Genomic DNA, 26,430 nt, shown 5'->3' on the forward strand with positions numbered 1-26,430 from the left:
TGCGCCGTCCGGGGGGGAGGGCTGCTGCGGAAGGGCCTGCGCGCCGCGTCACTTCCAGCGCCGCCGCCTCCCGCCCGCCCGCCCGCACACCTGGCCCTCCCGGAGCCTCGCCAGCCGCCGCCGCGCTCGCCACCGAAGGCGGAGCGAGCCCCGAAGCGGCGCCTGCTGGGGCTGGTAGTCAGTGGCCTTGCAGCCGCCCGTCCGCGGCCGCTGGCGGCTTCCGAGGGGCTGGTGCCCGCCGGGCTGGGAAGGGCTGCGAGGGCCCGTCGAGGATCCCGCGCAAGCGGCGGCGGGGGCGCTGCAGGCTGTGCCCGTGCGCGTGCACGCGCGATTCATGAGCCGGGGCGCGGGGAGAGCCCGTGGCCGCGGCACTCGGGAGCAGGCACGGGGCAAGAGGGGCCGCCGCTTCCCGCCAGGGCGCCCCCCCCCGTGCTCCGCCGCAAACGGGGCCTCCACGCCGCACGGCGCCCCGAGTGGCGCCTCAGCCCGCCCGCTGCACAGCGGCTGCGCGCCGGGCCCCCCTTTGCCTGCAGCCTGGCGGGGCCCCTTCTCGAGGTCGGGCACTCAGCGTGCCAGCCTCTGCCTGGGACCCCTCGGCACTGCGTTGCGCTTGCTGACACGTTCATGCGCTCGTTCGGGACACTTCTATTCCACCGTTTCCCTCCAAGGAACACAAGGTGCCAACACGGTTCGCCTCTTCCTCCTCACCGTCTTCCCCGTACGCCCACCTGGGGAGGTAGGGCGGGCTGAGGGTCTGTGGCTGGCCCACTCCCCAGTTGGCTCCATGGCTGAGTAGGGGCTGGAACCCAGCTGCCCGAGTCCCCGTCCCGCACCCTTCAGCTCTGCGCCACACTGATGCCCAAACCCCCGGCAGCCCCTTCTGGTTTGAGCCGGGGTGGCAAAGGCGTGGCAGCAGCTAACCTGAATTTCAAGCGCTTGAGCTGAAGCGGAAGCTGGTGGGGGGGGGGGGGGGGGGGGACCCCAGGGCAAGTGGCTGGGAGCCGCTGGCCCTGGTCCACAATGCTACAATTGGCCAACAGCCGGGGACGGGGAGGCCTCTTGGCATGGTGGGCTGGCATCGCGCCACTGCGGGGGGAGCGGGCTGGAAAATTCCCGGCTAGAGAGGGTCCTGCCGGGCCCCACCGGTGAGAGGCCCCCCCTCCCGAGCCCAGCAAGGGGACCTGCCAAGTCCAGCGCAGGTGAGGGCCAGCTTTGCTCTTTCGCAACAGGAGTTGTGGGGAGGATACCATCATCTGCTGGCACCACGTAATTTTGCTGCCGCCCACTCGGCCTTTCGGTAGCCCATCAAGTTTTTGAAGCTTTGATCCTTCCGAGGAAGGGCAGAACGAATGAGATGCGCAGGAAGACTTTGATCAACGGACGAGTTGGAACTCTTTCGTGAGGCATCATCATTGCAGCCCTTGATTAGGGTTTGGGTTGGGGCCCAGGTTAGGGCTAGTGTTAGAAAAGCCATGTGCTCCTGGGGTTGCCAAGGCTTTGGGTGTGCTTAGGCTGGGCGGACAGAACGAGCTGTGGAGAAAAAACACGCAAAGCGGCATTTTGGAATGGTGCCCGGAGGCCAGAGCTTTTCAAGGCCCTTTAAGGGTTGGGGTTAAGGCCTGGGACAGGTTTAGGGTTAGATAAACCAAGGTCTGCTGGGACATCATTAGACTGGGCAGTGAGAGAATGCTCTGCAGAAGAGCTTCCGGCAATCTTGCATTTGGCTGTGCCTTGTCGCATGAGCGTTGCAGCCATCTATCAGGGTTTGGTAGTCGTCCAGTTCAGTGTTTGGGTTGGAAACCCCACGGCGCCCATGAAGCTTTTGGGGCTTTAAATGTGTTTGAAATCAGACATTTTCAGCCGTGCTTAGTAACCTCTACAACGTTTGCATTTTGGAAGTGTGTCTTGAGGCTTGGGTATTGTAGGGTTGGGGGTACGGCCCATGTCAGGATTAGCGTTAGAAGAACCAGAGTGCGCGTGCTTTTTTTGAGCCTTGGGTTGGGGGAAAAGTAAGCACTTTTCAGAAAAACAGCTACAGAGCCCGCTTTTTGGAAATCTGTCCTGAGGGATGGGATTCACAGCCCCGCATTTGGCTTAGGGTTGGTGTCCAGGATTGGCTTGGAGTGAGAAAAACCAGGGTGCCCAAGGAAGCTGTGGGGGATGGAAGCATGTTCACATGGGCCGGAAGGAGGGGCCGGAGGATCCAGCCCCCTTCCCCACCGCTCTCCTCTGAGTAAACGGGGAATTCACTGGCCCGGGAAGTGGTGATAGCTGCCAATGTGGATGGCTCTGAAAGGGACTGGAATGACTCAAGGAGCGGGAGGCGATCCGTGGCCACTCACCTTGCTGCCCGTGGCCCTCCCTCTTACCTCCCCCTCCCAACCGCTTCTCTGCCTGTCCCTGGCAGGCAGAATGGGGCCACCCCGAGCCACCCAGGCCTAGGGGGCCCCGGAGGACGGCGCTTTCCCGGGCGGCCAGCTGCACCCGGTGGCACCAACAGCGGGCGGCCAGTGGAAGGAGAGTGCAGCACATCGGCGGCTTGCTGACTCTTCCTGCCCGGACCATCAGGTGTGCAGCTGAGAAGGGAGGAGCGGGGCTGCCCCAAGTCCCCACTGCCCCCTCCTGCCCCCGTTGGTGCACTGGCTTGAGCCCCGGAGCCCGGCACTCAGGCCGAGGCCGGGCCCCGCACCCCCCTGCCTGCCGAGCCCTCTGGGGCCGAGCTGGATGTGGGCGCAGAGAGGCGGTGAGCCCGGGAAGCGCAGCGCCGCCTCCTCGGGGGGGCACTTGGCCACACGGTGCGCTCAAAGAAGCATCTCCGGGCGCTCCTTTGGGCAAAGCGCTCCGGCCACACGCCGCTTTCCTTCTGAAGGAGCTCGGAGCCGCGGATGCCTGCCCCCAGGCCTGAGCCGGTGCGCCTCGCTGGCTTTCTGGCGCTGGGCAGCATCCAGCCCTCGCCCAGAAGGCTGTGCCGGGCTCCGCCTCCAGACCGCCTCCCAGCGCAGGCGAGGGGGCGACCTGCCCGCCCCAAACCGTGCCAACCGCCGCCATGAAGGCTTTGTGACAGGAAACAAGGTACCCCGGGGAAGCGAGGTGTGCGGGCACCGTGCGGGGCCCCTGCGCAGAAGAGCCGCCCGTCCTGCCCCCGCCACAGCCCTCCCTTTGGCATCCCTCGCCTCTCGGGGTCCAAAGCACAAGAGCCCACACGCAAGGGCTGTGCTCGTCGCCGAAGCTGGGTGCTCTCCTCGCCCTGCCCAGCCCCAGCCCCCCATCCCCCTGCCCCCAGTTCGCCACCCGGCCACAACTCGGGAGTTTGCTTCATGGGTTGTTTGTGGCTGCCGAGGCGCAGCTGGACCCCGACGACACGAGAGCCGGCGCTTCGCCCACGCACGGCCCGGCCCGGCCCTCGTGTGTGGTTACCGCGTTGCCCGACCACGGCTGCAAAGAGACGGGACACTGGGAGGCAGGGCACGTCCAGCAGAGAGCGGCAGCCGCGGGTCAAGGCATCGCACTGCTTTTATTCATGCTTTCCTTCTGCCAGACTTGCCCGTCTGCCAGGCCGAGCAGCCGCAGGCCTCCTGGGCTAGCCAGCCCCCAGGGCACGGCCCTCTCCGCACGCCCCTCCCAGCCTGGGGGCCACAGCCTTCAGCATGGGCGTCTCGTCTCGTCTCGTGGCTCCGCTCCAGGGACGCGCCCCCTCGCTGGCCCTCAGGGGTAGCTGTCGGCATAGGAAAACTTGGGGATGAAGTATCGCTGCACCAGCTGCTGCGTCGCAGAGAAGGCCCTGGGCGAGGCCGGCCTGTGCAGAGGGGGCAGGAACGGGCCCACGTGGATCCTGGGCAGAGGCAGCTTCACAAAGGGGACAAAGCCCTTCATGACGTAGCGGGAGAAGATATACGGGAAGTAAAAGCCTGCGTTGGGGAAATGGGACAGAGTAGAAAGGGGGGTCAGCCGAGCGCTTGGTGCGGGGAGCGTCCCTGTCTGCCCAGGGCGAGGAACAGGCGGGAGAGAAATGACCCCATTCAGCCTGGCCGCAGCTCGGCCACAGGGTCTTTCCCCCGGGACAGGCCGGGGGCAGGTCGACTGACCCCGAGGGACCACCGGCAGGTACTCCGTGGCACGCGGCAAGCTGCCCTGGGCGACTCCGCACCCCCCCCCGGAGGGAAGGGGCTCGCTGGGCCGCAGCCACCCCCGGGGGCGGTGGCCGAGGGCCCCACACTCACGCTCGGGAACCCTCTTCCGCAGCATCACGTTCGTCTCTCCCAGGCGCAGGATGGCGGGCCTCCTGTTGGGGCACGAGGCAACTCCCTGGCCGACAGCCTTGCACGAGCGAGCGCCCAGCGGCCGGCCACCGGAGAGCAGGACCCGGCAAGCCCGGCGAGGGGCTGCCGGAAGGCCCCTCTGCGCACCCCTTCCAGGGGTGCCGGACACGGGCAGGGCCGAGGGCGCCACCCACATCGCACGGGGTCAAGCCCAGCTCTGCTGCGGAGGCTTGGCCGCACGGGGAGCCCGAGCCAGGCCGGCAGCCCGAGCCGGGCAGATGCCACCGGCCGGGAGTCGGAAGCGCTCTGCTGTCCAAGGCACGGCACCTACCCGAGAGGGCCCCGGGCTGGGAGGGGCTGCCTCCGGGGCACGAGCCCGCGCCCCTGCGCCCTCCACTTCGGCAGAGGAGGAAGAGGGCCGCGCTGCCGGCGCTGGGCCTCCCGCCCCTTCTCTGCCGCCCCCCCCCCCCCCGCAGCAGCAGCAGCACCTACTTCTGGATGGGGGGCAAGGCCATGACCGTGTCCCGCAGAGACTTTGTGCCGGACGGGAGCAGCCGCTCCTGCTCCGCCAGCTCCCTCGCCAGCTGCTTGTCGATGAAGTAGCAGACGGCGTCCCGGGCGCGCACGAACCGTGTCCAGCGCGGAGCCTCTGCCCTCGCCTGTGGGGAGGCAGAGGCACGACTGACTTGGGGCGCAGGCCAGCAGGCCCGCTGTCGGGGCAGTGCAGGGCCTGCGGGAGGCGGGGGCTGGCTTCCTCCCGAGGAGGTGCCCCGCGTTTAGAACGGGTCCCGGGGTGCGGGTGGCCCTGCATGGGACTTCGCAGCTGTGAGTGGTTTTTTGGCCGGCGTTGAGACACGAAGAGGAGAAGAGGGGGAGCGACATTCCCACGGGAATGGCTCGCAGTGCGTTGTCCAGGAAACGCTCCTCTGGCTGGCCAGGGGGGATGATGGGCCCCCATGTGAGGGCCCCCATGCTGCACTTTGCACCAGCCTCCAGCACGTTGGCCTACAGCTCCCGGCATCCCCAGCCAGCTGGGGGTCGCAGTCCAATGCAGTGGGGGGGCACTCGGTGGGGGGCGGGCTCGGCTGGGTCGCATCAGAGCGACAAGCTGGCAGGGGAGGCCGCTCCGGTGTGCCTGAGAGGCAGCCGCCCGCCAGCCCCGGGGCCACCGCAGGCCTCACCTCCCAGAATCGCTGCAAGGAGTCCTTCCTCTCCAGCGGCTCCTGAAGGTCGGCGCTTGCACCCTCGCCCTCGCCTGGCGGCTCCTGAGCGGAAAGGACAACATGCCGATGCGCCCCAAGCCCCCCCCACCCCAGGTCCTCAGCAGCGAGCCGGCCACTCACCTGGATCGGGGCCCCTGCAGAGGAGGCCCTTCAGGACAGGGGAGCAGGTCGTTTTCTCTCCTCGGCCCACCCCAAGGGCTCGGGGGACAGGAAGGCCCCCGAACCACGAGGGCCACCCTCAGCCAGGTGGCAGGCCAGGCGGCCCCAGGGGACAGGCGTTCGAGGAGCCACGAAGGAGCCCTGCGGGGCTGGATTTCCCACAGAACGCCTTGGGCGCCTGGCCGAAGGCCAGCCCCTCGGCCAGTGCCCCACTCCCGGCCCACGTCCCTCCAAGGGCACTGCGGCAGGACCTGCTTGCCTGCCCTTCCGCACGACCGCATGCCCTTGGCACGCACCGTGGCCTTTCCTGCCCGTCACCTTCTGGAGCAGGTCGAGACCGCCTGGGCCTCCCGCCTGAGTGCCAGTGGCGGCTCTCCCAGGCGCCTGGCGGCACAGCCCTTGCGGGCTGGTCACTGCTTTGCCAGCCCTTTTCAAGCGTCAGCAACAGAGAGCTGCACAAACGTTTTTGACCTTTTGAAAAGGGAAATCCTTGGCTGGGCCTGCACACATGTGCTCAGACACACAGCCGGACTGGGCGCCCCACCTGAGTGACATCCCGGGGTGTCTGGAGGCAAACCACGGCAGGTACCACCTTGCAGGGATCAGCCTGGGTTCACATGACACAACAACCCACGCCGACTCGCCTCCCGGGATGAGTTGTGGTGCCGTGCTGGCCCCGAGGAGTCCGGCCTGGCCTGCTGTTCTTTAGTGCAGGGGGGCTCAGGGTTGGGTGGAGAGGGGCTTTCTACACTCCTTGTGGGGCCAGGGCTGCCGGGGGTTCCACAGCCGGGCCAGAGCGGCTGGTGGCTCGAGCAGCCGGCTGTGCTTCTTCGCAGGATAGGCCATTCTGGCCCCGGCCCTCATTCTTCCCCGTCCCAGTCAGTAGCCATGCTGCAGCCTCATGACACCGATTCTTTCCCCTTTGCTGCCTGGCAGAGGACTCACCCTGACGTGGGATGAGGCCAAATGGGCCATCCAGCCCCAAATCCTGTTTCCTGCAATGGCAGCTAATCGTTCCAACAAGGAGCCCACAGGCAAGACGGGGTGTAGGTTTCCCCCCGTACGAGGCAGCAGGGTCAGAGGGGCCAAAGGGCCCGCGGGTCCAGCCCCTGCTGCGGCAGGACACCACTCCACTCAGATGCTTTCTGGGCATCTCTCCGGCGAGGGAGAGCCCGCAACTTCCCCAGCTAATCAGTTCCACTCTCGTACTGCTCTGACAGTCAGGGAATTCTTCCTGGTGTCAAGTCTAAAACTGGTCGCTTTTAACTCGAGTCCGTTATCCTGCACCCTGCACCCTGAGATGGACGGGAAGAGATTGTGTCCTGCCTCTTTGTAGCATCCCTGCAGGTACTTGCAGAGGGCTGTCACCTCACCCCCACCCCCCCCATCTTTGCTTCCTGAGGATAAGCACGCCCAGTTCTCCCAGTATCTCTTCAGGGGCTTTGCCGCCAGTCCCTCCACCATCTTTGCCACCCTCTTCTGTACCCTTTGTAACTTGCCTGCAGCTTAAAAACTCAGGTGCCCAGAACTGGACACAGGGCGCCAGGTGGCATCTGACTAGTGCTCTGAGGGCAGTGGAACTCGGACTTCACGCATTTCGGAAGTGACGCTTCTGTTAATGCCGCCCAAAATAGCGCTCGTCCCTTCTGCGGCTGCATCCCATGGTTGGCTCATAGTTAGCTTGTGATCGGCAAGAACCCCAAGATCCTTCTCGTGGCACAACCGCGGGAGCAAAGCATTGCTGGCAGGGGGTCCGGGTGGCCAAAGAGCCACCAGTGGGCACGATCCGGGCTTGCTGGTCAGGTCCCGCCAGGGCCTGCCACCCCCGGGGACTGCTGTGCCACGAGTGCCCAGGCACCACCGCCCTGCCCGGGAGCTCCCAGGGAAGTGGGTTTTCGTGGTCGTACCTCCGGGAATTGCTCCGAGGGGGAGGTCCGCTCGGCCTCCTCTTCAGCATCTGTGAGGTCACCCAGCTGCTCCTAATGGAAAAGGTGCGGCGCACCAGTAAGGACCTCCTCTGGCGAATGTTTCAGCCAGTGCCGTGACCGGCTTTGGCTGGTGGACCCGCGAGGAAGCATTTCTGCAGCATTACTTCCTTCTCTCTTGCTCTTCTCGCACTCACTTTGGCGTACCCCTCCCCAGGATGCCCTGCCCGCAACGCCCCCCCCCCCCCGAAATGACTCCCCCATTCACTCCATTCCTCCAGACTTCCGTGCAGCCACCGTGCCTCCTCACCAGGCTCTGCCGCTCTGGCCCTGAAGCCGCCGGCATTTGCGCAGAAGCACGGCTGCCTGCGCCCCCTCCACACGCCTGCGGATCTGGCGCTCCCAGGACCCCTTCCCTCCCCAGCACGGGGACCCAGGCACTTCTCCACCTTCATCTCCTTGGGAGGGGTGTCACCCAGCCGGATGCTCCCAGCTCCAGCTGGCCGCCCTCTGGCTTTTCCCCAAAGACAGACCTTTCATTAATTTCACAAAGGCTGGCTTTTAAAATGCGTATTTGCTTTAGGGTATTTCCATTGGTAACTGCTGCAATACACAAAATATTACTTGATCTGTACTTTGATCTTGATCTGTGGTGACTTCTTTTCTTTTATAACTTTTTTTTATAACTTCTTTTATATCACTTATATTTTTTATTTATTTTATATTATTAACTTTAATTTTATATTATTATTTTTGTATTGTATTGTATTTTATTGTGTTGTAAGCCGCCCCGAGGCTTCGGCAAGGGGCGGCATAGAAATGTTCTAATAATAATAATAATAATAATAATAATAATAATAATAATACTTTTGAATTCCCTGGAGAGCATTAATTCAAACTACTGGGTGAGCCTGGGGTCTGAGAAGCACAGGCATCCTCAGGAATGGGGCGGGGGGAGCCTGCGTCCCCCACGCAGCTAGCAGGTGGACTCACAGCATTTCCCTGCCGCCCCACCCTCACCTCCGGGGAGCTCTCGGCAGAATCCTTCCCTCCAGACAGGGCTCTAAGGCCCAGCAGGCTGTTCCTGTGCTCCTGCGGAAGGAAGCCTGCCGTCAGAGCCACGCCTTGCGCTCTGCGCCACGGGGGTTCCGCTGGCCTGCAAAAGGCTCGGGGGCCGCCTGGCCCGGCGGTCACGCCGGGGTCCGCTTGCCGTCCTCGGCTCGGGGGAGCCGGGCTGGGGCCAGAGCAGGGATCCGGGCAGAGCCCCCCGTGCCCCCGCGGCCCGGCGTGAGCTCCTCTGGGCTGGCAGAGGCCGTGGGTGGTTGCAAGCCAGGTGGGGAGAAGCCGGAGACTTCGCAGAGCAGAGGGGCCAAGCGGGGTGGCCCCGTGGCAAGCAGGCCGTGCCGTTTGCTGGAGCGGCCCTTCCGCAGCCGTCAGCGAAGCGAGCGGGCCAGCCCAGAGCCAGTGGGGGCCCCAAGAAAGCCCGCCTTCCTGAGGGGCTGGGGGTCAGAGCCCCTCACGATGCAGCCGCTGCTTGCAGTGGCAAAGGCCCGGCCTGCGGCTGGGGCGAGAGGCTCCCCGTCCGCGCCCCCGAGGAGAGAGCGATGAGCACCTGGAGCTCCCGCATCATTCCCTCCAGCCACCGCTGGCAGGTCTCGCGAAGGGCCTCCTTCGACTCGACCCCTTCCATCGGCCACGATTCCATCTCCTTGAAGAAATAGTCGTGCGGGTCTTGTATGCCCAGTTCCTGGATCAGATCCTTGATGGCCGCCCTGAGCAAAAGGGATGAAGGGGCAGCAGGATGCGGAGAAGCCCCCGATGCAAAGGCAAAGAAACCAGCAGGCGGAGGCCGTGTGTCCACACGAGCCAGCGCAGCCCGGGGGGGCCCTGACGGGGGCCCTGGATGGGGGACGCTCGGCACCAAGTGCCGCTCGCTCCTGCACCCGCTCGCTCCAGCACGGCCGCACGCGGTGCCTGTTCCAACGACCCCGAAGCAGCTGGAGGCAACGGTGGAGAGGCCCTCCCAGGACGCGACCTGGTGGCCTGCTCAGCGGGCAGAAGGCTCTGCCTTGGGATCCAGAGCGGGATTCCGCGTTGGGAAACGAGGAAGCGGCGGCACCGGAGGGGCTCGAGCAGAAGGAGATGACGCGGGGCCGGCCCTCCGCCCCCCCCCCCGTGGCGGTGGCTGGGGGAGTGCGGGCCCATCCTGCCAGGGGACTCCCAGCAAGCAGCCGTCAGCCGCTGCGTGCGCAGAAGCCCGGACTGAACCGGCTCCCCACCTCCCTCCCCACCGAGCAGCCTCCTCCTGGGCTGCTGGCGGCGCTCACCTGATGGGCTTGGGGGACTTCAGGTAGTAGGCCATCAGCTCCTCCATCAGCTCCTTGCTGTCCCTCTTCAGCCGCAGGAGGGCCCGCAGGGCAGCCAGGACGAACCGCCGCTCGGACTTGTCCTGGGAGGTGGAGCGGAGGCGGGTGACCAGCCGCCTGCACAGCCCACGGGGCCTGCGCTGCCGGAGGGCCCTCTCCACACAGGGTCCCCCAGCCCTGCCGCAGCACGCACCGCCCCCGAGCCAGGAGCCAGGAGCCCCCCCGGAGACACTGTGGCCCCTGCGGGCCAGGGGCGTGCGAGGCAGCCCGCAGCAGGTGCGGCAGGCGGCCGGGCTCTCTGGGAAAGGCACCCGGCCCGCAAGGACCTCCTGGCCTTCCCACAAGTGTCCCGGAGGTGCCATGGAAGGTCAAGGCGCCCTGTGGCCCCGCACTCCACCGCCAGCTTGTCTGGGGCTGCCGCAGCTTGGATCCTCCTCCAGTGTTGTGGGATCCCGTCTCGATCGCTGCCGGCAGTCCCTTCTGGGGCCTGGCAGCACCTTGGCCAGCTGGCCTGCCCATCGGAGCGCGCGGCCCCAAAGACTCAGCCGGAGGCCCAGCACGTGTGGATGTGCGCATTTGGTGCAGCCGCTCCACTGCGGGGATCTGCGGCCTGCGCTGCTGTCGGAAAGGCGCCATCATGGGCGGCTCTCCAGGACGCTGCCAGGGCACTCCGAAGGGGCCGCCCAGAGCGGTCGAAATGCAGATCCTGCCGTCCCAGCCGGGGCCGCCTTTCGCAGCCCCTTAAAAGAGCAACATGAAGCAGAAGAGAGACCAGGACAGCCAAGGAGCTCCTGCTCGCTCCTCCCATGGGGCCCCCGGGATGCCTGGGGCCCAACGGCACATGCTGAGCTCAGTCGTCTGCTGGGCGCTGCCGGTGGCCGTTCTGCGCTCAACCAGCCCCGCAGGGCCTGCCGACGGGGAGGGCGGAGCGGCACGGAAATCTCCTCTGGGAAAGATTGCACTGCGAATGGCAGCGCGTCCCAGTGGGGAAAGGCACACGGGAGACGCCCCGACAGCCACTTCCCCAGTCCAGCAGGGGCTCCTCTGTGGTGACCCCCCTGTGGGTGAGCCGGGCCCGTTCTCCCTCACCGAGCGCGGCAGGGAGCCCCACAGGCCTCCCGCGGGAGACGCTGGCCAAGCAGCGGCGCTCCCCAGTGGAGGCGAAGCCCACGCGGCGCTCACCAGAACGGACAGGCCCTCGCCCCGCCGGTTCAGGAGGTAGATCAGGGTGTCGTGCACGGCGGCCCTCGTCTCCTCCTCCAGCCGGTCCCTCACGCTCACGACGAAACCCAGCAGCGCCACGTTGGTGCCGGCGTCGGCTGTGAGCATGGCAGCCAGGAGCTTGCCCACGACCTCGCGCAGGCTCAGCTCCGGGGGGAGACCCTGCGGGGGAACCGCGGCTGAGGGCGCCCCGAGGCGGACCCAACTCCGAGAGGCAACAGAAGGCGGCTGGCAGATCAGCTGCGCCTCCCGCAGGAGGCCCCCCCTTGCTCGAGGCCGGGCCGGGCGGCCCAGCCCAAGCCCTCTTCCCGCACATGCCCACCCTTCTGCTTTTGCTGGCTCTGGGCACGTCCCCCGCAGCTTCCTCTATCCCATCAGCCCCGCCTGGACACCCGGCGAGGGAGACACAGGGAGGGGAGTGCATGGAGAGGGAGGAGGCCGGGTGGCCCAGCCACGCCCCAGCCCCCCCTTGCCCCCCAGCCTGCGGGGACACAGCGGGGCGCCCCCACCTCTGGGAAAAGCGTCTGGAGGCACTCCGGGTCCAGGAGCGACCAGGGGAGCGACGGCTCCGGCTCCGGCTCCGGGTACTGGGACTCGTCCAGCTGCGTCAGGAAAACCTCCGGCAGGCTCTGGAACAGAGGGGGGGCCACTGGGACACGCTCTGGCCTGCAGTGCCCACCGGAGGCCGCGAGGAGGCGCTCCGCCAGCCCTTGCAGTCCGCTGGCTGCCCCCGGGGCCCCGCAGACTGCCACTTCCCCTGGCCGTCTCGGGACCGCAGCCACAGGGCAGCACAGACCGCCCCCCAATGGCCCCACGGCGTGGCAGGGCCGCTGCTCACCGTCTTGCTGCTGGGCGTGGAAATGCCAGCCACGGGCACCTCATCCTCCTCTTCCTCCTCCTCTTCAGGCGCAACATCACTGCCCGGCCCCCAGAGGGCGCCGATTCCTGGGGGGCTCGCCGGCTCCTGGCAGTGCAGAAGGGGAGAGGCAGCCCTGGGGAGCATCCCGGGGCAGCCGGCCAGGCCGCCTCCCCGCACAGGCACCCAGCCCCTTTACCCGCAATGCCCCGGCGTCCAACGGCTGCGCCAGGCACGGGACGGCCGCCTGCCCTCTCCTCCTCGCCTGTTCAGGCAGGCTGCCTGCTCCCATTGACGTTACTGGAAGCGCCACACGGATGCTTTTCCCGCCCGCCACAACCCGCCTGCCCGATTGTGCCAATTCCTGTGGCAAAGCTGGGGCGCAGGAGGGAGGCTCCCGCACCCCCAGGCAGGTTTGCTGCGTGAGCCAGGAGGCCCCCCTCCCGGCACCGAGCCCACTCCGGCGTGGACAAAGGCGTGACAAAGGCTTCCGGGCAGCCCTGTGGCTCCAGCACTCCGCACACGCAGAGATGCCCCCTAGTTCACTGGGAGGACGGGAAGCGCTGGGATCCCGGCAGGCCCAGTGAGGGAGATCCAGCAGGCGGAAGGAGCGGGCCGGGGACTCCGCCCCGAGGAGACCTGCACCGCCCGGCCGTGTTCGTCTCCTGGCTGAGGCCGGCTTGGCCAGCGTGGGCCGCAAGCGCAGGTCGGAGCCCTGCGGAGACACGGAGAGCGGCCGGAGCAGCGAGCGTCCACCCTCCAGGAACAAGAGGCGGCGAAGAGGTTTCAGGCAACAGGCAACAATGGGGAGCATCGCGGAAGGGAGAAGTTCAAAGGGTCCCTTTGGACCAGGAATACAAGAGGAGGAGCTTAGTAGCCCCACTGAACGCATCCGGCTTAATTTAAAGGGAGCAAAAAACAAGAAAAACATAGTTCTTGGCATCAAACACGAGCGTCCAGAAAGTCAACTTTAACAAACTCGGAACAATTATGAGTGAGGTGCCATGGCAACTCACTCTTGAAGGAAAAGGAGTCCAAGAGGGGTGGGAAATTTTGAAAAAGACAATTCTCCAAGCACAACTATGAACAATTCCAAAAAGAAAAAAGCGTAGAAGCCGTTCCCCTATACACCTCACTAGTCAGAGGTCATCTGGACTGTGTCCAGTTCTGGGCACCGAGATTCAAGAAAGATGCAGAAAAATCAGAAAGGGCCCAGAGGAGGGCAAGAAAAAGGATGCAGGGTGTGGAGACACTGCCCAAGAGGAGAGGCTGAGAGGATTGGCATGTCCAGCCTTGGGAAGACTGAAGGGGGATGCTATATCCCTCTAGAAGTACCTCCAAGGCAGAAACATCATGATCCAGAAGGAGCTTCCCGGGCCATCCGGTATGATCGCTCCCTCAAGATCTCTCCTCACTGATACCAGAATTCAGGGCACGGAATACTCAATTCCAGATGCGACAACCCAGATTCAGGCTGGACATCGGGAAAAGCTTCCTCCTGGTCAGAGCAATGGGGCAGTGGGACCAGCAGCCCGGAGAGGGGGGGCTCTCCCACACTGGAGGCATCCAAAAGGAAACTGGGCAGCCCCGGGTGGGGTGGGGTGACTGGTGTCCGGCACCAGCAGTGGGGTGGTCCTGAGGGCCTCCGGGCCCCTTCCGACTGGCACTCCGTGAGATGCTGAGCTCAATGCAGAAGCAAGAAAGGAAAGCCCATCGGCCCGGGAAGAGCCGGTGGGCTGCCCCCAGCTGCCCCCGCCTCATCCGTCCACGCGGCTTGGACAGCAGGGGCAACACAGGAGACGGCCAGGGGGCCTGCAGCGAGGGGGCTGCAGGTCCACAGCCGGGCCACCCGCACTCCCAGCCCCGCCTCACCTCCTGGGGGCCGATCACCCGCATGACCCTCTCCTCCTTCGGCAGATCCTCCTGGCTGTGCAGCGGCTCGACGACCACCGAGAGCCCGGACAAGGCCTCCTCCCGGCTCTCTGGCTGTGGGCAGCACAGGAAGGGCAGTGGCTCAGAGCGCGGCCCCTCTGCCCCTTCCCCGAGGGGCCAGCGGGGGCCTCCTCCCGCGCACACTCCCCCAGCAGCGCTCGCCCTGCGCTCAAGAGGCAGGCAGCCCCCTGCACCCCCGGGAGGCCATGTGCTGCCCCCCCAAACGCCCCGCTCGCTCGCTCGGCCCTCACCCTCTGCAGCTTGGGCCACTTCTTGGACAGCAGCTGCCTCTCCGGGAAGAAGCCCTTGATGATGGCGGAGGGCACCTGGCTCCGTGGCCCCAGGGAAGCGCCGGCGGGCTGGTCGGCCTCCTGGCTCCCACTCACGCAGGGGAGCTTTGGGAAAGCCACGCTCTAGGCACACGCCAGCCAGGGTGAATACCGGATGGGGCTCCGGATGAGCCCCTCCCCTCCTGCCCCCCAGGCAGGGCCCCCGCCCCTGCACAAACCTCCTGCCTCTCGGCCAAGCCCCCTTTGGGAAGGAAGCCAGCCGCCCGGCCGCTTTTACGATATCGCGGAAGGGGGCAGCAAGAGAGGCTGCAGGGGGGCAGAGCGGCTCACGCTGTGGCGGAGAGGGGGCAAGTGGCCCCCAGGAGCCCCGGCACCCGGCCGGGGCCTCGCAGTTTGTCGGCAACAGCCAAGCCGCGGTGTCTTACTGCCAAGGTGGGTCGGCGCGACATGCCAAGTGCCCGCCAAGAAGCACGCAACCCCCCGGCTTCTTTCTCCCCGGCCGGCCGCAGAATTCTGCACCCGCCTCTCCCCCCACCCAGCGCACAATTCCTCGGGCCGCACGGCCCTCAGGGCGACCGGCGGAGCGCCGAAGGAGGGCGATGCGACGGGAGCATGGGGAGCGCGGCTGCAGCCGCTCTGGGCAGCTGCTGGCCCTCTTACCTTCGTGCTCTTGGCCGAGCCCAAGGCGGGACTGGCAGCCAGGGGCGCGGGGGGCAGGGGCGAGGGCGAGGCTGGCGGGGGCCCTTCGTCCTGCTCCATCAGGTCCACGTCCACGTACATCTAATGCACAGAGAAGGCAGCCCTTGGGGCGCTCCGGCAGCAGGTCGGCCTGGCGCCTCCACTCCCCCTGCTCGGGCCGCGCGTGCCCCGCAGCTGCTCCTTGGCCCCACATCAAGGGGCACAGGCCTTCCAGCGGGGGAGGGAGCAGCCCTGCACGGGCTCCCCAGACACAGGTCGAAGGGGCCGGGCAGCTGAGGCTCTCTGCTCGGCACCTCGCTTGCGTCTCCGGGCAGCTCAGCCTTGGGGTGGCTTGCCAGGCCGCCGGCCGCCTGCTCTCCTGGGCTCCCGCCGGGAGTCCTCTTGCCAAGGGCCTCCGCGGGGGCCGCCCACACTCCTGGCGCGGCCCCAGCAGGCAGCCCGAGCCCCTCAAGTGGAGTCTTGGATGCAGGCATGCGGCCGGAGGGGGCACCGAACGTGCCGCGCCGGATCCCTTTTGCCACTAAACACAGACCGAATGTGTTGCATGCCCGGAAAACGGCATTTCCCCAAACTGGACTAGCAAAGATGCCGGGAAAGGGAGAAGCCACACTGATGCGCTAGCCTCTCGATTAAGCCCCGAGGTCGCGCTTGAGGTTCCCTGTGGGAGGCAGGCAGGTGCCAGGCCTACCAATCCGCCTTTCTCACATTTCCTCTGAAGCGCAACTCTTCGGCACCGGACCACACCGGCCCGGGAGCCGAGCCGAGCCGTGCTGCTCTCGGCTGCCGTCCAGGCCGTCTCCGTGTCTGAACGTAGCACTGCACGCAAAGGGCCTCGCCAGCCACAGGCCTCAACTGCGGCTGCTAACAGTGGTAAACCACGCGTGGCACCCACGTGTTGCCGTGGGTGCCGGGGCTCGGCTTCCGTGAACCGTGCCCCGTGCCCGGCTTGCCGGCCCCCTGCAGCGGCGTGTCCAGCGAGAGCAGTGGGAGCGCGGAGCTGCCCTGGAGGGGCTGCGGAGAGGACGGGTGAGGCGAGCGGCAAGCGGGGCCCAGGCAGCCTTCCTGCCCCTGCGGCAGGCGGCGCTCGTCTCGCTCGCTCCTGGGGAGCCACGTGGAAGCGAGCGACTGAGTGTGGAGAACGGGGGCTGCGCTCTATGCGGCTTTCAACCCGCCCGTTCACTGAAGTGCCTCTTTCCGGCAGAAGAGGAGAGTCCCTGGAGAAGAGCGTGTGGAAGCTGCCGACTGAGCCGCCCACCACGGAGCAGTGGGAGGCGGACGCCCCAGGCCCCCTGGAGAGCCTTCCTGGTCCGGTCGCGAGCGCAGGGGGGCCGTCCCAGCTCCCGCCGCGTTCCTGGGGGAGACGGCGCCTTCCTGCAGCCCCGGCGGGCGAAGCACCCACTCAGTCACTCGGGGACCCGCATGCCCCGCCGGCACCCCCACAGGCCCAGGGCTCACCTTCTGCCCGGGGATCCCGACGCGCACCTGTGCGGGCACCCTGGCGGCGAGCCGGAGACCCCTGGACACACCCCTCAGCGTGGGGGGCTCCTTCTGTGCTTCGTCGGGGGCAGGAGCAGGAGCAGAGGAGGACGGGGCTGCCACCACAGGGGGGCTCCACGGGGGCAGCGGGGGCGCCATGCTCTCTCTCGGGGACGGCTCCTCGGCCTGTTCCGGCAGGGGCAGTAAGCACAGGAAACGCCGAGGGCGCCCTCAGGGCCTCTCGCCATGACCCCCCCCACCTACGCCCCACGAGGCCTCACCTGCTCCCCAGGGCCCCTCCTCGTGGGGGAAAGGGCCAGCCTGATCCGGGAGACGGCCAGCACGGCTGAGCGGGCCTTGAGCCAGGAGGAGGAAAGGGAGTCCGGGAGGGCTGCTGCGCTGTCCTCCTGCGGAGGGCACAAGAGGGCAAGCTGGCCGGGCGAGCCCCACGCCCAAGAGCCCGGGCCGGGCCTGCGCGGCGCTCGGGCACAGTGCTCCGGCCCGGGTGCTCGGGGCCTGCCTAGCGCCAGCTGCTCTGGCCAGCCTCCCGCGTGCCCCCGCAGACCGAGGCGCTGTGGGTGCGGCCACGTCCATCGAGAGGCACTGGGCCGGCCGGAGGGGCTCGAGGAAGCCAGCAGGCGGCGGCGAGCAGGTCCACAGGATGGCTGGGTGGAAGCGGGGATCCGGTTACCGGCAGGAGCTGGTCGGCAGACTTCAGGGCTGAGGGCTTCCCGAAGCAGCCCAGGAACACGTTGTGCTGGTGGGGGCCGTAGAGCTCGGACACGGAGCCGGCCTGGCGCAGGGCCGCCAGCACCTCGTCCGCATCGAAGGTGTCCTCCCTGGGGATCTGGGCAGGGAAACGCGGGCAGGGAGGCTCAGGCGGAGTCCTAGTTCACCTGTTTACTTCAATTTATACCGCCCGATGAGCCGGGCTCTCTGGGCTGTTTGCAAGTCGAAGCACACAAACAGCAGAACTTCAGGTAAGACAAGAAAACCACGGCAACTGCGGCCAAATCAGCACAAGGCGCAGAAGCCGTTCCGGGTGAAATGCGATCTTAAAACTAAAGTTAAAAGTTTAACCGTTACAAATACCAGGAAAATAAACATGTTTTCACCGGACGCTGAAAGGAATATGGAGTAGGAGTAAGACGCACTTCTTTGGGGGGGCTCAATGCCTGACTGCCTTTGCAGGGGGCTCTGGGAAGAAGACCCCTAGAAGGGCTCAGGGTCTGGGTGGGTACATGTGGGACGAGGCATTTCCCCCGGAGCCAGTCCCACGAGCAGCCCTGCTGCCCGGCCCTGGCGCAGCTGACCTCCGGGACCGCCTTCGCGGCCGCCCCACGTGCAGCACGGGGCAGCCATCCAGGGAGCAGCTGCCGGAGCAGGGAAGCCCGTGGCTGGACTCTTGGTCCCGGGAGGGCCATCGCCGGGGCACCAGATGAGCGGCCAGGAGGGGCCCCCACCACGGAGCCCCTTGCGCCTCCACTGGCCTCTCGGGATCCAGGAGCCCCCCGAGACAAACCTCGCCCTGGGGAGCGTGCGACCGCCTCCTGAACAGCCTTGTCCGGACCGGGTCCGCTTGCTGGCCCTCCTCCGGCCCAGCGCCTGCTCAGGCCAATTCAGAGGGGCCACTGGGAGGTGGAGCTGAGCTTCACCTGCATAGTGAAGGCACCTCCGCAGCCTTCGAGTGGATGTGGGGGGGGGGGCAAAAGAGTGCCCTGCAGCACTGCCAGAGCAGGGAGAGGCCACCCCCCAGCGCCACCCTCTGGAGTCGGCCGCTTGCGTGGGCCGTGCCCCCCACTCTGCTCCTGGCCCTGCTGCAGCCAAGGCTGCCGAGAACGCCAGAGGTCCCGGGGCGGCTCTCCCACCTTTGCCCAGGCGAGGCCCTCCCACAGGGCAAGCAGGGCCGTCCCCACTCCGGGGCCAGGCCCAGGCCGGACTGCAGTGCATCGAGGGTCACTTTCCCCCAGGGGAGCCGGGCGCTGTGCGGCCCCCACCCGCTCGAGCCCCTGGCCCAGGAGCGGCAAACTGGCCGCGGGACTGGAGTGGCCGGCACCCTCTGGGTCCGGGGACAGCTCTTCTAGAAGCTGCTCAACCGCAGCCGCCTTGAGCGAGGCTGGCACCCCCCCCCCCGTGCAACTCCCCCCGTAGTTCTCGCAAGGGTCGAGCCGGGCTTGAGGGGGCACCTTGACGTGCAACGTGGCAGCGCTCTCGCGGGGCGGGGCTGGCCCAGTCCTCTCCCAGGGGTGCCTTCTGACCCACGGGAGCGTCTCTGAAGGGAGGGAGGGAGGGAGGGAGGGAGGGGTGGAGCGGAAACCTGCCGGTGCCCAGGCCATCCTGAGCCAGGGCGGTTGCGAGGGCCCAGGACGCCGCCGGCCGAGAGAGGCTCTTCCCCACGGGGAGCGTCCCTTGCAGCCCCCCCTTTCCCGGGCGGCCGCGGTGCACAGTACAGGTGGCGGATCGGAGAGAGCGGAGGCGGAACACCGTCGAGGGGCCGCTCGCAACCCTCCCAGGGAGCCCACAGGCGAGTGGCCCAGGAGACCCCCTGCCCCCGGGAAGCCCACGCCATCACCCTGTGCTCTCCAGGGGCCGGCAGCAGAAGGAGCCGGGCCGGGAAAAGGGGCCGGAAAGGCGGTGGGACGCCTTCCATGGCCGCAACGTAGCCGGCCCCCTTTGCCCCAGACCCTGCCGGTCCTCTGGAGGGTGGAGCTCTCCCCACCTCACCCGGCCCCCCTGTGCCCTTCCCAGCCTCACCTGAGGACGGTGGGGCTTCTTGTAAAATATCTCCAGGTATTTCTCGAAGGCCTCCTCCTTCATTTTCTTGCTAACGCGCACTTTCTTGGCTGCGCCGAGTCTCCCCTTCTGGAGGAGCTGCAGGTCCTCGTTGTTCTTGACCAGCTGGGCAAACCCCTGCGAGGGCGGTGGGGCTCAGGCCGCGTCCCCCCGGGGGCCTCCCCGCCAGCGCTGTTTGCACCCACCGGGCTCTGCGGTTTCCCACAGGCAGGTGGTGGAGCCCCCCACCCTCTTCCAAGGAGTGCCATTTTCCCCCTCAACTTGTCCTGATAGCAGCAGCGAGAGGACCTCCCCCGCTCTCCTCCAGAGCCCCCCACCCCCCGCGAGCGCAGCACGGGGCGCCCAGGGGTCGCTTCCAAAGGGCACGGGCGAGGGCAGCACGTGCCGTGCCAGCCTTGGCGACAGGGACGGCGCCACCCCAAGTTCATCGATTCCTTCGTCCTTTCTCGCGTGCACGTTTATCCCACGGTGGCCCAGGTGGCCCGCGGCCCCCCTTGCGTCGGCCATGCTTGCCTTGTCAGAGATGCTGCTGGTCCGTTCCGGCTTGTGCACGTCCCCCTGGAGAGCTGCGGGCAGAGGGGACCTGTGGGGACAGACAACACAAGCGGGAAAGCAGGCTCCCCCGCCGCCACCCACCACCTGCCCGCTCGCCCTGTCCTCAGAGCCCCGGCTGCCGTGGCCCGAGCCATCCCTGCCCCCCCACCGGCTGGAGAGGCCCGCCCACCTCTGCCCTGATGCCATGTGCCGAGGGCTCCCCCCACTCTGCTGTGGGGAAGGCGAGGGGGGGAAGCCAAGGCAGCCTCCCTCCCGTGCCCGTGCCGGAACCACAGACTCGGGGGCCGCTCTGGGCAGCACCGCTGCCACTCGGCTGCCTCCCGGCACGTCCGTGCCGCCCACCTTCTTTCTCCAGAGCGTCTCTCACATGCAGCAGAGTCGCTCATAGCAAAAACCTGTCAGTGGAGCCAACAGGGGAGCCCCGGCCTCCCCAGGGCTGCTGGCAGCGCGCCCCCCGCCCCGCTGGATCTCCTGCTGCAGCTCCTTTATCTCATCGCTTCCTGTTCCCTCTGGCCCTCAGTCAGTTCCTGTTCCTGCGGGGGAAGGGGAGCCACCCGCTTCACGGGCGGCAGCGGAGGGCCCCTTGCTCTTCAGTCCCGCATGTAGCGCTTTGGCAGCATTGCCGGTGCCGCTAGAAGCCCACGGCACGGAGAGCATCCCCACCGGCAGCACGCGGCTCAGGGCGCCCGGCCGTCGGTGCCTGGCAGAAGCGGAGGGGGGGGCTCCTCGTCCAAAGAGGAAACGGCAGGCGCCTCCCCGGTGAGGCCGACGAAGCGCTGCCCCCCAGACGGGCCACGCACCTGCCGCACAAAGTCTGCCTGGGAGCCCCCCCCCACTGCCCCTCGAGAGAGTTGAGGCAGCAGCCCTGTGCGTGGGGAACGCACCCCTCGCGTGCCCCTGGCTCGTGCCCGAGCGCCTGGGCTCCTCAGCTTACTCGGCGCCCTCCAGCGGTGGCTCCTCCTTCAGGCGCCGGACGTTCTCGCGGACGAGACGCTCGAAGCAGGCGGCGCTGACGGGCAGCGGCACGTCCTGCAGGGGCTCCAGGAACGTGGCGCACAGCAGCTGCAATGCACGGAGCAGCGGGGTCCCTGCGAGGGCCGCCAGAGGTCGCCCGGCCCGAGGGCTCCCAGCCACACGGCCCCCGCCGCTTGCCGGGAGCAGCATGGGCTGGGTGGGCGCCCGTGCCCGGGGGCCCCGGGGGGGGCGGCCGTCCCCACCTTCATCTTGTAGTAGCTGGGCAAGTACTTGCTGTGGTGGATGAGGTACAGGTGCCGCTCGATGCCAACCAGCAGGTCCCCCCGGGGGTTGGCGAAGGCCAGGCTCTCCGGGATGGAGTTCAGCTTCAGGTGCCTGCCGTGGGGGGGGCGGGGGGGGAGCTCTGTGCCACGCCAGCTGTCCTGCAAGCGTGGCCGCGGCCACACAGCTCTGCCCTTGGAGGAGAAGGCCCGGGCGGCCGAGGGCAGGCAGGCTGAGATGCGCAGGTGCGGGGCCTGAGCAGGGAGCTGAGCTGGGGGGGGGGGCGGCGCTGCGCTGGCCAAAGGGGCCAAAGGGGCGGGGGGCGGCTCCACAGGCATGCCTGTGCGGCTCAGAAGAGCAGGACAGGCTGAGGCCTCGGGAGAGAGCGTGCCCACACTGGGAGGACCAGCCCTGGCTGAGCAGAAGGCCGAGCAGCCGCCCACGGCCACCCTGAGAGGGAACCCTGAGGGCCCGCGAGCAGCATCTGAGCCCGGGTGGCCAGCAGCACCATCGTGCAGAAGTGGGTCCTGCTGACTCCAGTGGGGCTCGCTGACCCCAGCCCTAAGCGGAAGCCACACAGACTCACAGGACAGCAGAGCTGGAAGGGGCCAGAAGGCCATCTGGTCCCACCCACTGCTCTTGCAGGACACCAAGTCACACCGTCCCACTCAGAGGGCTGCCCAGTTCTGTCTTGAACGCCTCCAGTGTGGGAGAGCCCCCCACCTCTCCAGGCAGCTGGTTCCCCTGCCGTATTGCTCTGACTGTGTGGATGCTTTTCCAGATGTGCAGGGACGAGGGCCGCTGCCAAGGGGCGGCAGAGCAGAACCATGCCCCTGGCCCCGAACGGGGCATCCCTAGACCAGGCCAGCCCCCCAGAGCTGCTGTCACCTGCGCGAAACACAGGGGCCCACCCATCGCTCACCGGAGCAGCCTGTTCCTGGCGTCCCAGATCTTCACGGAGCCGTCCCTGCTGGCCGAGGCGAAGAGCTTCAGGTTGGGGCAGTGGCAGAGGCCTGGGGAGGCGGCAGCTGTGAGAACCCAAGCCGGCCCGGCCCGGCCCGGCCCGGCCCCTCCCGGCCGGCCGGCGGCTCATGCGCACCTGTGATGCTGTCCTGTGCGTCGTCCTCGGGGCTGTGCTCCATGCGCGTCTGCCGCACCAGGTTGTAGAAGACGACGCTGTAGGTGACGGTCTCGGGGTCCTGGAAGGCCACGGCCAGCGTCTCGCCCAGGGCGCACACGTGCGTGGCGGGGCAGGAGCAGGAGAAGCACAGGAGCGGGAGCAGGCACTCCTCGGCGTAGGGGAAGAGGCGCCACATCTTCACCGTGAGGTCGGCACCTGGGCCGGGGGCAAGGGCAGGCGCGGCGCTGGCACGAGGCGGCCCGCCTGGGAGGACACGCCATCCTCCAGCGCCGGCCCGGCCCCTGCGCTCCTCGTGCTCTGCAGACGCTTCGCCCGTTCCCACAGGCGCCTGTTAACCCCGTGGAAGGACCCGGGCTCTTCCCCTCCGCCCGCCCCCTGGCTCTGCAGGAGACGCCGGGAGCCGGCTGGCCCGCGCAGGCCGCTCTCCTGCCTCTCCTCTGCCCCGGAGGAAAGCCAGGAGGCAACGCCAGAGGGAGTGACGGGCAGCCGCCCTCCGGGCCCAGCTCTGCCCAGATGAGTTGGGGGGGCGCACTCGAACAGCGAGGCGTCCGCGTGCAGGGAGGGTGCCTCACCCCACAAACCCAGTTCCACACGGGCTGGGAGGCGGCTGGGGAACAGTTGAAGCCGGCAGGGAGGGGAAGTGCCCCCCTTGCGGCCCCAGCAGGGCAATCCATCCCTCCATGGGCAGTGTGAGGCTCCCCTCCGTCCTCCCCGTGGGCTCAGCGAGGGCCCACGACCCCCCAGCTGGCCCCCGCGGCTCCCGAGAATGAGAATGTGTCCCAAGAGGCAGATGCGCGCAGCGGGGACTCACCGGCCGAGATGACGCAGGTCTGCGTAGGGTATTCCGCCAGCGCCGTGACGGGCATGGGGCCGTGCGCCGCCACCGTGTACTGGACGCGGCCGGAGAACCACTCCACCACGCTGAGGAAGCCACTCTGGTGCCCCAGGATGACCAGGTACCTGGCGGGAGAGCCGGGCTGGCAGATGGGAAGGGCTCCGCACGCACGTGTGGCAGAGCCATGGGCTTTGGGCCCGCTCCTCGCACAGGCCGGTGGGCACCCGGCCTGCAATCCGGCCGGAGCTGCCCCGGCACAGGCCGCGCGCAAGGGCGCAAGCAGCCGGGGGCCGCAGCGAGCGGGCTCGGCGGGGCCCCCGCACCTGTTCTTATCCTGCATCGGGAGCGGGAGCTTCTGCCAGGGCTTCCGGAGACCCTTGCTCTCGGCCACCCGGAGCCAGGTGCTGTGGGCGGCCGCCGCGTCCACGGTGTGGCTGTAGAGGAGGAGGCAGCCGGGCCGCGAGTCCCAGGCGCCGGCGAGCGTGCTCTTCTTGACGGCCATGGGGTCCACGGCCGCGTTGACGCGCAGCAGGTCGCCCCGCTCCGTCAGCACGAAGAGGGTCTCCAGCGGCAGGCAGTAGTCCACCTCGTGGGCCTGGCCGGGCCGCTCCAGGGCGAGCGTGGAGCAGGGGCGGCCACTCTCGGCCTCCAGCAGCCGCACCGAGCCGTCGCGGCACACGCACAGGACGCGCACGGGGAAGTCGCCCAGCGCCCGCAGGTCGACGCAGCGCAGCCGCACGGCGGGGGAGCCCAGGGGCGTGTGCAGGCAGTAGAGCTTGCTGATCTTCCAGAAGTTCAGCGAGGGGCCCGAGAGGGAGATGACGAGCGAGGCGCTCTGCGTCTCCAGGGCCTCCACCGGCTCCGCCACGTGCACCTGGTCCACCTGGTCGACGGTGTTGAGGTTCCAGGTGCGAATGGTGCCATCTTGGGAGGCGGAGAAGAGGAGGGGCCGCTGCGGGTAGGCGGTCACGGCCACCACCGGAGCTGGGGGCACATGGGGGGGGGCGGTCAGGTGCCTGAGCACAGGCGAAGGGCCTCTCGCTGCGGAGGAGGGGAGGGTGCCTGCGCTCCGGGGAGGAACACCCCTCGGCCCCCCGCTGCCTGCCCTGCCCCACTCGGACGCCCACCTGAGCGCCGAGACAGGCGAGAGCGCAGAGGCCCGGGCGAAGCCGGGGCGCCCGAGGGCCGCTCCCTCCCACACGCAGTGGCGCTGCAACAGGCAGAGATTTGGGTGTCTTTCCAAGCTCCACCTGCTGAAATTCCACCAGGCACGCAGGCATCCCCTGCGGGGAAAGGGCCAGCTGGGGCGGTGGCTGGTTGCTCCCCGTGATTAAGTGTTTTCCCTGCAAGGGGGCAGGAAGGGAAGGGGCCCTGCCCACGCCGGCCCCCGCTGCAGGCACATCCCAGTGTGGGTGCTGTGGCCGCCCCCTCGCCCTCCGGGGGGGGCGGCCCCCGCTCACCAGTGTGGCCCACGAAAACCGTCTGGACGTGCCAGTCCTCGTCCCAGGCCTTGATGGTCGTGTCCCGGGAGGCCGTCACGGCAGAGCCGATGGCTTCGCAGTAGGTGATGTCCGTGATCGCCCTGGCAAACAGCGGAGACCTCTGCAGCCCGCCACAGGCCCGGCCCCTCACAGTGGCTGGGGGCCCACCGGAGCCCACGTTACGTGGCGGCTTCCCACTCCCAACCCGGCAGCCTGCTGTCTCCGCCACGCAGCTCGAGAGCCCCCGCTGGCACTGGGCGAAAAGCCCGGGCAGCCGCCGGGACGGTCCATGCTGCGCACGCGCCCGGAGCAGGCCCACTGCGGTGACCCTATGCAGGCCTGTGCAGCCCGAGCCAGCAGCACGGCTGCGGAGGGGGCTGTTCCTCCAGGCCCTGGGGAGCCCGTGCAGACAGAACCGCAGGCCCACCCAGCCGCCCGTCCCGCACAGCACACTCCACCGGAGACCCCCCCGGGAGTCCCGCGCCACGTCCATCTTCCTTCTCACCACCAAAGATCCGCTTTGTGGAGGAAGGGCCCAGGGCGGCCTCCACGCTGCCCTCCGCCATCCGGAGAGGGGTGCCGCTTCAGCCCCCTAGAGAGACTCACCAGGCCGCCGGCTGGTTCTGCGGCCACCACAGGTGTGTGCAGCGGGAGGGACGTGCCGGGCACACGTTTTTAAAGCAGTGCAGGGAAAGCGACTTGGGCGGCCCCGAGATGGGGGCTTGGGCTGGAGCCCGCACCGAGCAGGGCCTGCCCACCTCCCAGCTCCCCTCTCCGGGGACTGTGCTGGGCGCCAGGCAGCCCCGTTCCGCAAGCCCGGTGTGGCCGCAGAGGGGCCGTGCGGGGGCCTTTCCCGTGGGAATTCGGGGGCGGCACTGCAGAGCAGCGCAGAGCTGCGGCTGCCCCGGCCCTTCCCGGCCGAGACGCCCTGCCCCGCTCCACAGGGACGTCCCCTGAGCGCGCCCGGTTCTCCGGTTCTCCCCACGCCTCGCGGGGAGCCTCACCGGCTGTGGAGCTCCTTCTGGAAGGAGAGGAGCTTCCCCGCGGAGAGGTCAAAGGCTGCCGCGCCGGAGTCGCAGCAGGCGAAGCAGCGCTGGGGCGCCGCGCTGCCCGCGTCCAGGGCGAGGTGGCTGAAGACGTCCTGGGGCGACAGGCCCTCGCACACGGCGGCACGGCACTGCAGGCTCCGGGCGCCGTAGCGGAAGTCCCAGAGGGTCAGGTTCCCCGGCCCGGCCGTCACGACCCGGTTCAGCCGCTCGCTGTAGGCGCCACAGCGGATGGGCTGCGCGGACTGCACCCGGGAGAGCGGCCGGAGGCCCCCGTCCAGCACCTGCAGCGCCCACTCCCCCCAGGCCACGAAGCGGTCCACCTGGGCCGCGTACAGGAGCCCCGTCGCGGGGGCGGGCGCCTGCCGGCAGCCCCGGTAGGTGCCGTCCTCCTGCAGGAAGTGCAGTGTGCTTGCCGCGTCCAGCGCCACGAGCGTGCGCGCGAGTGGCTGGTGGGCCACGTGGCGCACGGGGCTGGGGAGGACCACGCGCCGCAGGTGCTGCAGCCCGTGGCTCAGGTAGGCCACCCTCATCTCCTCGTTCTTCATCTGCGGAGCAAGCGGAGGGAGAGGCGGCGCTGGCACCTCCGCCGGCGGGGCAAAGCGTGGGCCGCCCCACCCTCGCCCGGATCACAGGTGCTGCCCTGGCACGGGGCACGGGACCCGAGGGGCCGGCCGGCGGCGCTGGACCTCCCTCTGCGCTCCCCCACCCCTCGCTGCCCCATGGGGGCCACTATGGGGGGCCGCCCGGATCGGGGGTTCAGCAGCGCCCTTGCAGCTCCTGTCGCAGCTGCAGCTCGCCCTGCACCTCACGGGTTGCACGGCGTGGGCCGGGTGTGTGTGGAGCGGCAGGTCCTTCAAAACCAGCTGCCAGTCTGGGGGCTGGTACAGTTAAAACATTCCGGGGCCTCCTTGCAGGGCAGACGCCCCCCCCCCCC

At 68.1% G+C, this 26,430-nt stretch overlaps 1 protein-coding gene across 1 annotated transcript in view; it reads right to left on the bottom strand.

The window, feature by feature from the left end:
- Positions 1-3,705: 3,705 nt before the first annotated feature.
- The window catches only part of WDR97 (WD repeat domain 97), a 25,129-nt gene continuing 2,404 nt past the window's right edge, over positions 3,706-26,430 (bottom strand). Inside the window, exons 2-32 of the mRNA XM_044453253.1 lie at positions 25,452-26,041; positions 24,427-24,548; positions 23,290-23,950; positions 22,943-23,091; positions 22,090-22,326; positions 21,913-22,003; positions 20,972-21,104; positions 20,689-20,816; positions 19,727-19,782; positions 19,161-19,333; positions 17,098-17,253; positions 16,688-16,813; positions 16,386-16,592; positions 15,797-15,941; positions 15,224-15,450; positions 14,892-15,011; positions 14,193-14,354; positions 13,882-13,995; positions 12,209-12,724; positions 11,992-12,117; positions 11,663-11,782; positions 11,135-11,315; positions 10,068-10,087; positions 9,894-10,015; positions 9,179-9,338; positions 8,587-8,658; positions 7,549-7,620; positions 5,441-5,524; positions 4,752-4,918; positions 4,221-4,282; positions 3,706-3,908 (exon numbers count right to left, since the gene is read on the bottom strand). Coding sequence (XP_044309188.1) covers positions 3,706-3,908; positions 4,221-4,282; positions 4,752-4,918; positions 5,441-5,524; positions 7,549-7,620; positions 8,587-8,658; positions 9,179-9,338; positions 9,894-10,015; positions 10,068-10,087; positions 11,135-11,315; positions 11,663-11,782; positions 11,992-12,117; positions 12,209-12,724; positions 13,882-13,995; positions 14,193-14,354; positions 14,892-15,011; positions 15,224-15,450; positions 15,797-15,941; positions 16,386-16,592; positions 16,688-16,813; positions 17,098-17,253; positions 19,161-19,333; positions 19,727-19,782; positions 20,689-20,816; positions 20,972-21,104; positions 21,913-22,003; positions 22,090-22,326; positions 22,943-23,091; positions 23,290-23,950; positions 24,427-24,548; positions 25,452-26,041 — 5,502 coding nt within the window. The remainder of the gene's footprint in view (positions 3,909-4,220; positions 4,283-4,751; positions 4,919-5,440; positions 5,525-7,548; positions 7,621-8,586; positions 8,659-9,178; positions 9,339-9,893; positions 10,016-10,067; positions 10,088-11,134; positions 11,316-11,662; positions 11,783-11,991; positions 12,118-12,208; positions 12,725-13,881; positions 13,996-14,192; positions 14,355-14,891; positions 15,012-15,223; positions 15,451-15,796; positions 15,942-16,385; positions 16,593-16,687; positions 16,814-17,097; positions 17,254-19,160; positions 19,334-19,726; positions 19,783-20,688; positions 20,817-20,971; positions 21,105-21,912; positions 22,004-22,089; positions 22,327-22,942; positions 23,092-23,289; positions 23,951-24,426; positions 24,549-25,451; positions 26,042-26,430) is intronic.

The sequence above is a fragment of the Varanus komodoensis genome, unplaced genomic scaffold, assembly GCF_004798865.1.
Source record: "Varanus komodoensis strain SLA01 unplaced genomic scaffold, ASM479886v1 scaffold78, whole genome shotgun sequence".
NCBI lineage: Eukaryota > Metazoa > Chordata > Lepidosauria > Squamata > Varanidae > Varanus > Varanus komodoensis.